We start from the raw sequence: 14,992 nt of genomic DNA, 5'->3' as shown, positions 1-14,992 counted from the left end.
GTTATGTTATGTGCTTTGTATTTTTCATATGTTAATTAACTTTTTATAGTAGTTAGTTGCACATAACAATTCCGATTCTGTTGCTTGTCTTTTCACTTTACTTTCTTCATGGTGTCTTTCAATTAATATATCAATCTTTTCCCTCTGACTTGCAACATTTGTATGCAGGAAATCCTCTTCTACCTCTAAGTGTTAAAGATGTTCCATATATTCTTATCAAGACTAATGTTTTGCTTGCTCATTTGTCTTTTTTCTTGCTGGAACTACATTTTGTCAATGGTGTAGGTTTGGACCCAAATTAATTGTTTTGTCTTTATGGATAAAATTGTCTGAGCACATTATACGCTTTTCTCCAGTTTTCTCCAATGTGATGTATCAAGTCATGTGTCAAGTTTCCATTAATGCCTGAATTCCTTTCTGAGCTATTGTATTCCACTGGTCAGTTGGTCTATCCCTGTGTGAATACTACATTGTCCTCAGTAAAATCTTGGTATCTAGCAGAATAAGCTCTTCCATCTTAGTTTTTCAGATATACTTGGACTTTTGCTCTTCTCTATAAATTGTTATCAATATATCAAGGTCCCTGAAAAAAACTTCTTAAAATTGTTGTTGAAATTTCATTGAATCAATAGATAATCTTGGGGATAACAGATACCTTGTGTTGTTTTCTATCCCCTGCAGTGCTTTCTCTCTCCATTTATTGATGTCTTGTTTAATTTCCTGAAATAGTGTCATAATTTTCTTCCTATAGCTGCCACATCTTTACATTAATTATAATGTAGCATTTTGTTGCTAATATTGATATTTTTAAATGCATGTTTTCTCTTGATTGCTATTTTTTATTTATTTATTTATTTATTTATTTATTTATTTGAGACAGAGTCTTGTTCTGTCACCCAGGCTGGAGTGCAGTGGCACGATCTCAGCTCACTGCAACCTCCGTCTCCCAGGTTCACGCCATTCTCTGGCCTCAGCCTCCCGAGTAGCTAGAACTACAGGTGCCCACCACCACGCCCGGCTAATTTTTGTATTTTTAGTAGAGATGGGGTTTCACCATGTTAGCCAGCATGGTCTCAATCTCCTGACCTCGTGATCTGCCCGCCTTGGCCTCCCAAAGTGCTGGGATTACAGGCATGAGCCACCACACCCAGCCTTGATTGCTATTTTAAAGTAACACAATTTATTATTGCATAATGACCATAAGCCTAGCTACTTTGGTAAACCTTTACTGATGTTTATAATTTGCATGAACTTTTTTTTTTAATTTACTCCTGCAGAATACATGAACTTTAAATAAAATTTCAATATAGATTGCCTTATCCATGATCAATAACAATTTTGCTTCCCTTTCCCATCCTTATACTACCCCTTTCTCTTTTTTCTTCTACTACTCAAGCTAGGACTTTCAGTACAATATTTAATAGGTATGGTAATATTGAACGTCTCATCCAATTCCAGATACTAAAGGAAATTCTTCTATTTTTTTTTTGTTTGTTTGTTTTACTCGTAACAATGTTTGATGAATATTATTGATCCTTATTGTGTATCCTGGTGTTTCTCAACATTTTGAGCAGGATAACATCCAGAGAAAATTGTAATGGGCACATTGATGTAAATCATGAGGCTGCTTAAGGCAAGCAGCAATAGACTACAGCATTGTGCCTGCTTCAGGTCACAGCCAGCTGTGCCTAAAGCTGAGGAGATAATGCAAGAGCACAGCTGCAACATAATCTTGATGCACAGTCTGAAAGCTTCACCTTGACATGAGGAATTTAACTAGGAGGACAAAACTTGTGCCATAATTTGGTTTATGTTGTTCAATCTTTGGGTAGTATTAGCAGCCATGGATTCAGATACTGAAATGCAAAGCCAAATCAAGAATATCTTTTGTGCTTGTCTATTCCACTCAAATACCCTTGAAGGAGCAGGAAAAGACGCAATATAATCTACTTCCTGTTATAGATTAGACTTTCTTCCCTGGGATTACTTCTCAGAAATGACTTCAAATGTTGCTTCTCCTGCTGGCAAGCAGAATAATCTATTTTTATAAGAAATTTGAGCTTCAGCAGAGTCCAGTAGTATACATTGCCAGTCAGCCCATTACTGCATGGCTTGACCTCCAGAATGTCCACTCATTTCATAGACCCATATTGCCATTTCAAGAGATTGAACTAAAGCATCAACTTGTTGATTCCCATCACCTTCAGAAACTAGAAAAGAAGTTCTTTGGTGAACAACAGTATGATTTTCTTCGATTTGCACTCAGAATTATAGAAAGAGCAGTATCTGAGATAGGAGTCTCTTTATTGCCAATTATCTACAGTCCACTTGCCAGACCAAATTGAAAGTCCATTAGCAACAGTCCAAGAGTCAATATGCACCCAAATCATTGGGATTTTATTTGTGTCAATTCTATTACTGCCAGGAACAGAGCCTGTAATTCTGCTCAGTAGGCTGCCAACCTGGTCTATTCATCCATGAAGAATTTACTAACTGCTGGACACAAGACAGCTGCTTTCCATACTGAGCCATGGCACTCCATTCTGGAATTGCCACCTGTAAACCAGGCCAATTGCCATGTATCCTTGAGGCAATTGGTAGAAAGGTTAGGCCTGCCAGTAACAGCAGCAGCCAAGTCTTCAGATGGCTTTTTAGAAAGTCCTAGTGGAAAAAGGCCACTTGCTCATGAATACATTGAGTCTCACTGCATATCATAGCAGAGTGCTTCTGTGCAGTTACACCCACATTATGGTGGAATTTCTATGAGCATTTCCCTGCATGTTGGGATGCTTTCTTGACATTACTCATGACATGAGAGGTAGTTAAGGAGTTCATATAATTTTATGTCCTCCAATTACTGGGGCTGTATTACTAAATGCGCAGTGACTATCTAGTAACTGTCTTTAAAAGAAATATACCAGAGAACGGTACTAGGTAATTTTCTATTCCAAAAACACAGAAGTCACTGCTGACCATGGTTATGGGCTTTAGCCAGAGACTGGAGTCAGTATGAATGCAGGTGACTGACACTGAATATTATCTCAGCATTAGCACAATATGGTCCAAACAGGACAGCTTCAACTACAGGCTCTGCAGTTCCAAGAAGGCTTGTCGTTTTGTTCAAGCTTCCCTTCAAATGGACTTTTTCCAGATGATTTAATGGGATGGACCCAGTTGTATCCCAAAGTAGATGACATGATTTTTCCAAAACCCAAATAGGCCTATTTGGCATTAATTCTCTCATTTAGTCTGAGGGGAGAGGAGCAAGAACATTTTCTTCCTTGTAGTCTTTTGTGTATCATTTGGCACTCCAATCCATGGACTCCTCCCAAATTTTACAGTCTTTACAAGGTCCTAGATTTGTTTAGGGTTCATGCACCATCTGCAATCAGATCCCCAATCAGATTCATGATTATGGCAAAGTTGCTTTTAGCTTGACTCAGTTTCAGAGATAATCATAGAATCATCAGGATAGAGCATTAGGACAATGTATTGCATCTAGATCTGCCTCACCAGACTGTGACAATATGCAGGGAGGAATTCTAGTATCCTTAAGGCAAATGTATGTTGAAAACCATTTTACGTGAATGCACATTGTTATTGACTCTTCCTGGCATCTAAAATTGCAAAAAATATGAGCCAGGTCAATTACAGAAAACCAGTCACCTTTAGCTTGTTAAATAGTGTATTTAGCAGTTGAATAGTGTGGATTATATCAGGGACCTCTGAAGCTATTAAAGTTACTGTTTAATGGAGTTTCTGGTAACCACTGACAGTCTCCATCGTCCATCAGCCTCTCTCACTGGCACCATCAGGGCACTGTATAAAGAGTGTGTGGACACAAACATGCCTGCAGCTAACATTTCCTTAATTAAGGCAGTAATTTTTTGTTGCTGTAGGCATATGTTACTTAGCATTTCAAATTTACTATTCGAATAGGCTTAGGTAACTCTAATGGTTCCCATTTTTCATATCCAATTAGTACTGAATGAAGAGCAGATCTACAAGTTATTTCATTTGTAAAAATTTTCACTCAGTAGGAGGAAGAATTTGCAGCTAATTATTCTATCCATACCAATTATACATTCAGGTAAGGGAGACATCCCCACAGTATACTTTTGAAAATCATGTATTTCAACTTTTAATGAGATTTTAAGGTTTATCCTTCTTCCAGAAGCATCTCCCTGTTCCCCTAAATTAATTCTATCACCCTGAATGGACTCATTAAGCAGGCTGAGGCAATATTCCTGTACCTAATTGACCTAAAAGAGCTGCTTCTCCATCTCTAGGCCATTTCACCCACACATCTGTAGGCTTTGGTTCTCCCACAGGAATTTGGTCAGGAGACCCAGTCCTTCACATCACCCTTCTTCATCCATTATTGCCTGTGGTAGACAGAATTCTAAAGGTGTCCACTCCAAGTTCCCATACTCTGCTCAGTCAATGAAAGACTAATCCAGTTACTGCTCTGAAGGGTTTTTTGGGATAAAATTAACCAGCTGACTTTAAGATATGGAGAGCATCTTGGGTTATTCAGGGAGACCCAAAATAACCACACAAGCCCTCAAAAGCAGAAGAGGTAGAGAGTTGCAGCAGGAAGGAAAGTTGAAAAGATTTGAAGCAGGAGAAAGACTTGCCCCACTGTCACTGCCTTTGAAGTGGGCCATGAGTCAGGAAATGTAGGTGGAGAATAATTCCCAGACAGCAGTTGTCAAGGAAACAGGGCCCTCAGTTCTATCACTGTAAATTCCAACAGCAACCTTAGAAGCCTGGAAGTGGGTCCTTTCCTAGAGCCTCCAAAAAGGAGCAGAGCCTTTGGACACCTTGATTGTAGATTTTTGTGACCTGGAGCAGAAAAACTAGCTTAGTGTACTGGATTTCTAATCTACTGAACTGGGACATAATAAATTTGTGTTGCTTTAAACTGCAGCAATAGAAAATTAATATAGTGCCTTTCTATTAAAAGCAGGTATTTTGCAATGACACAGAATCCACCTGATACAGTTATCTGCGTCCCCACCCAAATTTCACACTGAATTATAATCCCCATGTGTCAAGGGCGGGACCAGATGGAGATAACTGAATCATGAAAGCAGTTTCTCTGATGCTGTTCTCATGACAGTGAGTTCTCATGAGATCTGATGGTTGTATAAGGAGCTTCCCTCTTCACTCGGCAGCCATTCTCTCTCCTGCCACCCTGTGAAGAGGTGCCTTCCACCATGATTGTAAGTTTCCTGAGGTCTTCCCAGTCATGCAGAATTGTGAGTCAATTAAACCCCTTTTCTTTATAAATTGCCCAGTCTCGGATATTTCTTCATACCAGCACGAGAACAGTAAATTGGTACTAATAGAGTGGAGTGCTGCTATAAGGATACCTGAAAATGTGGAAGTGACATTGGAACTGGATAATAGGCAGAGGTTGGAACAGTTTGGAGGGCTCAAAAGAAGACAGGAAAATGTGGGAAAGTTTGGAACTTCCTAGAGACTTGAAGGATTTAGAAGACAGGAAGATGTGGGAAAGTTTGGAACTTACTAGAGATTTGTTGAATGGCTTTGACCAAAATGCTGATAGTGATATGGACAGTGAAATCCAGGCTGAGGTGGTCTCAGATGGAGAAGAGAAACTTCTTGGGAACTGGAATAAAGGTGATTCTTGCCATGTTTTAGCAAAGAGACTGGCAACATTTTGCACCTGCCCCAGAGATCTGTGGAACTTTGAACTTGAGAGAGACAATTCAGGGTATCTGGCAGAAGAAATTTCTAAGCAGCAAAGCATTCAAGAGGAAGCAGAGCATATAAATTTGGAAAATTTGCAGCCTGATGATAGGGTAGAAAAGAAAACTCCATTTTCTGGGGAGAAGTTCAAGTTGCAGAAATTTGCATAAGTAGTGAGAAGCCAAATGTTAATCACCAAAACAAAGGGGAAAAGGTCTTCAGGGCATGTCAGAGACCTTCACACAGCCCCTTCCATCACAGGCCCAGAGGCCAAAGAGGAAAAACTGGTTTTATGGGCCAAGCGTAGGGCCCCCCAGCTCTGTGTAATCTCAGGACCTGGTGCCCTATGTTTCAGCTGCTCCAGCTCTAGCGTTGGCTAAAAGGGGACTAGGTATAGCTTGGGAAATTGCTTCTGGCGATGCAAGTCCCAATCCTTGACAGCTTCCACATGGTGTTGAGCCTGTGGGTACACAGAAGTCAATAATTGAGGTTTGGGAACCTGTGCACAGATTTTAGAGAATATATGGAAATGCCTGGATATCTAGGCAGAAGTTTGTTCCAGGGGCATAGTCCTCATGGAGACCCTCTACTAGGGCAGTGCAGAAGGGAAATGTGTCATCATAGCCCCCACCACAGCGTCCCCACTGGGGCACTCACTAGTGGAGCTGTGAGAAGAGGGCCTCCATCCTCCACACCCCAGAATGGTAGATCCACTGATAGCATGTACCACGCAGCTGGAAAAGCCGCAGACATTCAATGCTAGCCTGTGAAAGCAGCCAGGAGTGGGGCTGTACCCTGCAAAGCCACAGGAGTGGAGCTGCCCAGGCTGCTCCACCTCTTGCATCGGTGTGCCCTGGATGTTAGACACGGAGTCAAAGGAGATCATTTTGGAACTTTAAGGTTTAATGACTGCCCTATTGGATTTCAGACTTGCATGGGGCATGTATCCCCTTTGGGCCAATTTCTCCTGTTTGGAATGGTTGTATTTACCCAATCTTTGTACCTCCATTGTATCTAGGAAGAAACTACCTTGTTTTTGATTTTGCAGGCTGATAGGTGGAAGGGACTTACCTTGTCTCAGATGAGACTTTGGACTTGGACTTTGGGTTAATGCTGGAATGAGCTGACTTTGGGGACTGTTGGAAAGGCATGATTGTGTTTTGAAATGTGAGAACATGAGATTTGGGAGGGGCAAAGGGTAGAATGATATGATTTGGTTCTGTGTCCCCACCCAAATCTCATCTTGAATTGTAATAATCCCCCTGGTGGGACCAGGTGGAGATAGTTTAATCATGGGGGCATTCTTCCCCATGCTCTTCTCATGATATTGAGTTCTCACAAGATCTGATGGTTTTAAAAGGGGCTTTCCACCTTGCTGGGCACCCATTCTCTGTCCTACTTCCCTGTGAAGAGGTGCCTACCACTACGATTGTAAGTTTCCTGAGGCCTCCCCAGCCATGAGGAACTGTGAGTCAAACTTCTTTTCTTTATAAATTGCCCAGTCTCTCATATTTCTTCACAGCTGTGTAAGAAAGGACTAATACACAACTCACATAACAAACCTGCACTTGTACTCCCTGAATCTAAAAAAAGAAAAAAAGAAAAAAAAAAGTTGAAGAAAGAAAAAAATAATAAAGGGAGATATTTTGGAATTCAATGCTGGAGACTCATGACAACCTTTCTCTATCTGAAATTCCCCTAATCTTAGACAAGCCAAGTATATCTGCTTTGGTATTTTAATATCTTGGGAAGTTTGAGAAGAAGCAATTTGTATTTCTCTTGCTTCCTGAAAAATTTCATCAAAGATCTGGTGGGTACTCTGCCCATTTGTTCCTTTTTCATGTCATTTTAGATTAAACATCTAAAGACTTCTAATTATTAAACATCTAAGTAATTCTTGACCTTTTCTTTTTTTAAATTTACTTTCTTTTGTAAAACCCTACCCTTTGTATAATATTATCTTGAAGTCTGATAGGAAGAAGTTGGGAATAAAAATCCAAAGCTGTCTCTTTTATATCCTTTTTAGGTCCCCAAATCATAATCACGTATGGTATTCATGGTGGTGGGGTGTCTTTTATAATAGCAGCACTCGTAAGTTGGATGAGGAGCATCTCAGATGGAGCTGTTTCATTGTCATATAGTCAGGCGAGTAATGTCTGTATCATCAGCATTTCTGCAGCTTCAGTCAACCATTTAATGACAAGGGAAGAGTGGGGAAATTGCCCTTCTCTGGGAATGATTGTCCTCTCTTTACTACATTCCAGTCAGGATGGATTTATCCTTGAACAATCCCCACAAAGATAGCAGCCAAAAAAGGATGCAGGATGAGTGCAAACATCCTCCTCCCTCAACAGTGTTCAAAGCCAGAGACAATGCTATGGATCTAAAATTCTCAGAAGCCATTTGAACAAAGTTTCATCAGGGTAAGGCTTATAATCCTGTACAAAATACCTCCCTTACTTCACAGAATAATCCCTTACTTCAGTTGTTTCCTCCCTTGTGTCATCTACTTGCCCCCACTTGAATTATCTTCTTCGCTGTAGTAGGTTATAACCTCAGGCTTAGTTGGCTCATCAGAAGTTATACTGTCCAAGTTCCTATGGTTGAGGTTTCTTTGACAGCCAGAGAGGATGAAACCCAACTTCAGAACTTACTTTCACTTTTGCTAATGCTGAAAGCAACAACTAGGCACTGGAATTTTAGTCAGCTTGCCTTCAGTTTGCATTTCTCTTCCAATTTTGCTAGCTTCTGGAATTCAGTTTCTATAATTTCCAGATTGCAACAGAAAGTCTTATTATCAGTAACTAATATCAAACACTATGCTACTTCCAACCAAGCATAGCTTGGCAACCACCTCTGTATCAATAGGATATTTTCATCCTGTTTATCAGATTCTTCCCTTTCTATTTCTAAATAATGCTTAAGTCATATTTTTATAAAAGAATGAGGAAAGAATCTTATTTTTTTTATTTTTTCTGGATGAAGCTCACAAGCTTCATGTTGAATGAAAGAAGAGTACGTCCTGTATGATTCCATTGATGTCAAGTTCAAAACTAATCTGATCTGTCAGAAGTCAGCAGAGTGGTTCCCGTAGTAGAGGTAGTAAAGGGGAAGGGTGGAAGGGAGCCCTGGAAAGGGACAAGGGTTGTAGGGACAAGGGTGGTTTTGTGGGTGCTTCAGTGATCTGTTTCTGGATCATCACAAGAAACAGTTACATGGGCATGCTCATTTTGTAAAAATTCATTAACTTGTACCCTAATGATATGTGTTCTTGTTTGTGCATATATTATACTCCAATAAATGCTGTTTAAGTAGATGCCCAATAATTATTGTTGCTATTAATGAATGACTAATCATGAGTTCTGAGAGAGTAGGAACTTTCTGCAGAAAGACAGCAATCTCCCAGTCTCTGGGAGTCTTCTATTTAAAGTCTGTGTCTGTCTGTCCCACAGGCTGGAGGGCAGGGGTGTGACCGTAGTTCACTGTAGCCTCAAATTCTTGGCCTCCATCAATCCTCATCCTCCAAAGCAACTGGGATTACAGGTAGACAGACCAACATGCCTGGCTACTTTTTAAATTATTGTAGAGACAGGGGCTCGCTAGTTTGCCCAGGCTGATCTTGAACTCCTGACCTCAAGCCACCCTCCTGCCTAGCCTTTCCAATGTGCTGAGACTACAGGTGTGAGCTACTATGCCCAGCTGAGTCAGGAGTCTTCTAAGCAATCCCACTTCTAACATCAACTGTACAAAAACAGAACTCACTTGCTAAAAAAGACTCACAGGGCTTCATGTAACAATGCTTACAAATCTATGCAGGAAAGCGATACAGTGTAATAACAGTGTTGAAATAACCATATGGATCAAAGTCCTTCTCCCAGCAAGGAGTCTGGAAAAAGATTCCACGTGAAAGCTTCTAGCTGCTTCTTTCTCTAAGGGTCATGAGTGCACATTCTCTCTTGGATCAGGAACCACGTGCATGTGCATAGAACCCTTTAAAATGAAGGAACACAAGGTGGAATCTCACCTGAGTTTTTAAATGTTTTCCTGGCCCTGTATGTATATTACTGCTACAAAATCAGCCTCAATCCTAGAACCCTCTGGAGATTTCACTAAGACCAAATGCAAATCAATCTCACATTAATTAATAAACAATGTAACAAATAGGTAAAAACCACCTGAAAATTCCTTGATCCATGGTTACAAAAGCATCATTATTAATCTGCACATTTTGGTGATTGACCAGTGGTTAGTGTTATGCAAGAAATTTAGCAAAACATCTCAGGATAATTCTGGAACTGGTGGATATTAACCTTTACAGCACAACATGTCATAGAATTGTCTTCCTATTCCTAATTTACTACTGATGAGAGGTTGAAATATATAAATTCCCTTTACTGTGCTTATTTAAATAATCATATGTTATTTATCTCTTATGTGCTACAAATTTCATTAAAACTTTTTTCCCAAGTTAAACCAAGGCTTGCATTTCTGGATCAAAAAAATTAATAATAATTTGGTCATGATTATTATCTTTTTCAGTGAACTGCTAGATTTGGTTTGATATTTTATTGGAAACTTTTCAATTTTTGTTCACAAGTGAAATGGGCCTGTTTGTTTTCCATTCTCACATGACTCCTCCGGTTTGGGTATCGAGTTTGTACTAGACTCTGAACAAATTGGTGAGTGTTCCCTATTTTTTGATTGTCTGGACGTGTTTGTAAGAACCGTGTGATTAATGTTATGTTTCAACTTGACTGGGCTAAGAGATGCCCACATAGCTAGTAAAACATTATTTCTAGGCGTGTCTATGAGGATGTTTTCAGGAAAAGTTAGCATTTGAATGAGTAACTGAGTAATGCAGATGGCCTCCCCAATTTGGGTGGGCATCATCCAGTTCACTGAAAGCCTGAACAGAACAAAAAGATGGAGGGAGGGTGAATTCACTCTTTGGGTTTGAGCTGAGACATCTATCTTTTCTTGCCCTTGGACATCACTACTCCTGGTTCTTGGGCTTTAGGACTCAGATTAGGACTTACATCACTAACTTGTGGTTCTCAGGCCTTTGGACCCCTCATTATCAGGTTTTCACACTTGGATTGAATTAAACACTTGGAGTGGCTTTCTGGTTCTCCAGCTTGCCGATGGAAGATTATAGGACTTCTTGGTCTTCATAGCTGCATAAGCCAATTCACATAATAAAGCTTCCTTTGGTTTTCTTTCTCTGGAGAATCCTAATACAGATTAATTTTTGTTTTCATAAAGATTGGTAGTACATATTTTAAAATCAATCGAGTCTCATTTTTTAATGATATAATTTTAAGATTCTGATTCAATTCCTTTAATTGCTAATTATTAAGTCTTTTTAGTTTTTGAACCACTTTTGTTTTTTAAATAATATTAACTTTAAGTTTTCAGATATATTTTCATAAAGTTGTTCTATATCTCTTTAAGTTTTGCTGCCTATATTTATGCTCTTCTTCTGGTCCCAGTATTTTTAATGTAATTAGTATACTGAATAAATAAAGATTACAATCAATATACAACAGATTTTTCTCCCATCATTCCTTAAAGCATATTTTACACAAAGTGATTTAAAAAGAAATGGTATTTTCTGAAATTATTTTCCCTCAGCACCACTAAATGAGATATGCAGGACAGAAACAACAGCATCACCTGGGAACTCTTGAGAAATGTAAATTCATGAGCCCCACTGGGTCAGATTCTCTAGGGACTGATTAGAGTCTGCATTAAATCAAGCTCTCCCGGCAACTGATGCTTAAAATTTGAGAAGCACTGTTAAAGCTATATAATATCTCTCCGTTAAAAAACATAAATGTATGTAGCTTTATGTATTTATTATTTTTAAGCTTTTATTAGCACCCAAACACAGAAAAGTACAGAAACGCTAAAGGTATGGCTCAATGCATGTTTGCAATGTGAACGTACCATTGTAAGCAGCACCCAGATCAAGAAACATGACGTTTACCTGTACCTCAACTTTTAACACGATTAATTTGCCTGCTTTTGAGCTTATGTAAATAAAATCATATATAGAACCTTTCTATAGTTTCTGGTTTCTTCTGTTCAACATTTAGTTTATGATTTGCGACCACGTAGTTCTCCATACAAAAGTTCATTCATTCTCGTTGCTATATAGTACATTACTATAGGATTACAGCACAATTTATCGATTCTACTATTAGACACTCGAGTTGTTTAGCTTTTCACAATACAAACTGTCCTGCTATAGACAAGACATTCTTGTATATGACTTTTGGTGAGGACATGTGTCTTAGCCTGTTGGTGCTCTATAACAAAAAAAATACAGACTCGGTAATTTATAAATAATAAAAATCTATTTCTTAAAGTTCTGGAGGCTGCACATAAAGGAGTCAGCAGGTTTGGTGTCTGATAAGGGTTTGCTCTCTGCTTCCAGGATGGTACCTTCTTGTTGTGTTTTCACATGGCTTAAGGTTGAAGGGGAAAAGGGGTCTAAGACAATCCCTTCAATCTCTTTTATAAGGTCTCTAATCACATTCATGAGGGTCCCACCTCATGATTAAATCATGCCCAAATGGCCCCACCTCTTAATGTTATCATATTGGCAATTAAGTTTCAACATATGAAATTTGGGTTACACATTTAGACTACAGCAATATGTATGCAAAATATACAAGGTGTATATATATACACCTGTACAAGTGTAGCTTATCTGAAAGTCTTTTTAAAAATATTGTCAAAATAGTAGAATCTTTTAAATCTCAAAAAAAATTATCACCACTTGAGGTAGATAAGCAGAAAAAAACACTTAAAATTTTCACCGCGGAATATGTTTTAGCATGTGGAAATTTAGCATGTTCTCTGAACAAAAAGCCTAAAAAGTTTATTGGTTTATTAAATCATTTTCAGATTAATGCATTATTTTGATCATTTTCACGTTGCCTAGATCAGTGATGTGCAATGGAAATATAATGCAAAACCACATATGTAATTATAAATTTTCTAGTAGCTACACTAAAAAATAAAAACACGTGAGATTAATTTTAATAATTTAATTAACTCACTCAATATATCTAAGCTATAATCATTATAACATATTATCAGTACAAAAATATTGAGACATTTTACAGTTTTATATTGTCTTCCCAATCCAGTGATCCAGTGTATATTTTACATTTATAGTATATCTCGTTACAACCTCTCTAATTTCATCAGAAATATTTAATTGATATTTATTTTATAGAGACATGGTCTTGCTCTGTTGCCAGGCTGGAAGGCAGTGGCAGGATCCCAGCTCACTGCAACCTCAACTTCCCTGGCCCAACTTATCCTCCCACCTCAGCCTCTGGAGTAGCTGGGACCACAGGTGTGTGCCACCACATCCAGCTGATATATTTTTTTTGGAAACAATCTCCCTCTGCCGCCCAGGCTGGAGTGCAGAGGTGCAATCTCGGCTCACTGCAAGCTCGGTCTCCTGGGTTCATGCGTTCTTCTGTCTCAGCCTCCCAAGTAGCTGGGACCACAGGCGCCTGCCACCACGCCTGGCTAATTCTCTGTATTCTTAGTAGAGACGGGGTTTCACTGTGTTAGCCAGGATGGTCATAATCTCTTGACCTAGTGATCCATCCGCCTCAGCCTCCCAAAGTGCTGGGATTACAGCCGTGAGCCACCTGCGCCAGGCCACATCCGGCTAATTTTTTAATTTTTTGTACAGATGGGGTCTCACTGTGTTGACCAGGCTGGTCTCAGTCTCCTCACCTCAAGCAATCCTCCTGCCTCAGCCTCCCAAAGTGCTGGGATAACAGGCATGAGCCACCGACGCCTGGGACTTGATCAGTATTTAGATTTCATAAAGTTTACAGTTGAAAAAGTAGATTCACATACCTCAGTTGTTCCAACCATATTTTAAAAACTTTCCAATAGCTGAATCAAGTGCCAGTTTTTGAGTTTACTGAGATTAAAATTAAATATTCAGTTACTTCATCACACTAGGCACATTTCGAAAGCTCAATAGCGACATGTGGTTAGTGGCTACACTACTGAAGAGCACAAATCTAGGTCAACCTGTTTTCGTTGTTCTCCACATGTGAACTTAAACTGTAACGCAAATATAAAAAGAAATTATTTTATTTTGCATGATGTGGAAGACAGAAAAATTTGAAATACATTAGAATGAAAAAAAAAGTTGAATATGGGTCATTCAGAGACCTTGCCAAGAAAGTAGAAAAGCTTCTGTATAAGAGTATCGAGGCGATGGTACTATTATAAAGCTGTTCCACCACCGCGAGAACATTACCATCACTTCAACAGTCCTCTTACGTTTTAGTCTACTTTTTTCAAAAAAAAAAAAGAAAGAAAGAAAAGAAAAGAGAAACAAAAAGAAAAATTGAATCTGCAGAGGGCTCGCGTTTGTGCATGCTGTATGCACAAAGGGGGTGACATTTAGGGCTTGCTCTCAATTACAGTGCAATTTAATCTTCCAGTCACTAGGAATAACAACGTTTTATAACATTTCGGCCTGTTGGAATTTTGAACCTAAGGTGAACCGGCTGACATCATATCCCCCTTCTGCTGTCATAGGTTTTCAAAATTTGGTTTGATCTAAATTCTCTGGTACCTTATGTCCCATAAAAATTTCATCTAATTCGGAAGTAGTGACTGCTGCAGTAACCGTCTCATGAAAGTATATGGTTTTTACAAATCATTGTCGTGTAGAAGAAAAAACAGGTAGCAATATAAATATTTCATACTATTTATTTAGTCCCAAAATAATCAGAAAAGAGTCATCGAAAAATATCCTACGCTTAACTTCATGTTCTCAAGTTTCAAGAGAAAGTTTTTAAAGAGGCAATCCTTACTTTGGCAAAAATGCATTAAAGCTTGCTGCATTTAAGAGATGTCCCATTATGCAAACAGGTTGAAAGAATATTACAAGTACGTTTTGGAAAAATACGGAGTGTCGCGCAGCTCAGCAATCCACAGTCTTAATGCGCGCCTCTTTCCAGGAATTTGATCCAGCATCAAAACCCACAGGTGCATCTACTGCATGGGAGTAGCAAGTAAATGATGTGCCAATATTCAACCTGCAACTGCGTCGTCGGAGCCTACCTCACCCTCAGCGTAACTTTCACCGGTACTCACCTTCCCAGAAACTCGCCCCAGTGAACAACCACCATTGTCCCTAGTAAAGCCCTTAAGCAGGGTTCCCACGCTCCTGGGCTGGGCGGGGCGCCGGGGGCGCAAAGCATTCTTAAGAACACGACTGCGCAGGCGCTAC

General features: G+C 39.3%; 1 protein-coding gene across 2 annotated transcripts in view; it reads right to left on the bottom strand.

Annotated features, from left to right (window-relative positions):
* Positions 1-14,959, bottom strand: part of CCDC102B (coiled-coil domain containing 102B) — a 342,881-nt gene extending 327,922 nt beyond the window's left edge. The window contains exons 1-2 of one of the 2 annotated variants that reach the window (XM_025365511.1): positions 14,824-14,959; positions 13,600-13,666 (exon numbers count right to left, since the gene is read on the bottom strand). In XM_025365511.1, the coding sequence (XP_025221296.1) occupies positions 13,600-13,617 (18 nt within the window). In that variant the 5' untranslated portion in view covers positions 13,618-13,666; positions 14,824-14,959. The remainder of the gene's footprint in view (positions 1-13,599; positions 13,667-14,823) is intronic. The other variant, XM_025365512.1, reaches the window with a different exon arrangement.
* Between the last annotated feature and the right edge of the window lie 33 nt (positions 14,960-14,992).

The sequence above is a fragment of the Theropithecus gelada genome, chromosome 18, assembly GCF_003255815.1.
Source record: "Theropithecus gelada isolate Dixy chromosome 18, Tgel_1.0, whole genome shotgun sequence".
NCBI lineage: Eukaryota > Metazoa > Chordata > Mammalia > Primates > Cercopithecidae > Theropithecus > Theropithecus gelada.
The sequence above is the reverse complement of the archived record's forward strand: the minus strand, read 5'-3'. Positions and strand labels throughout refer to the sequence as shown.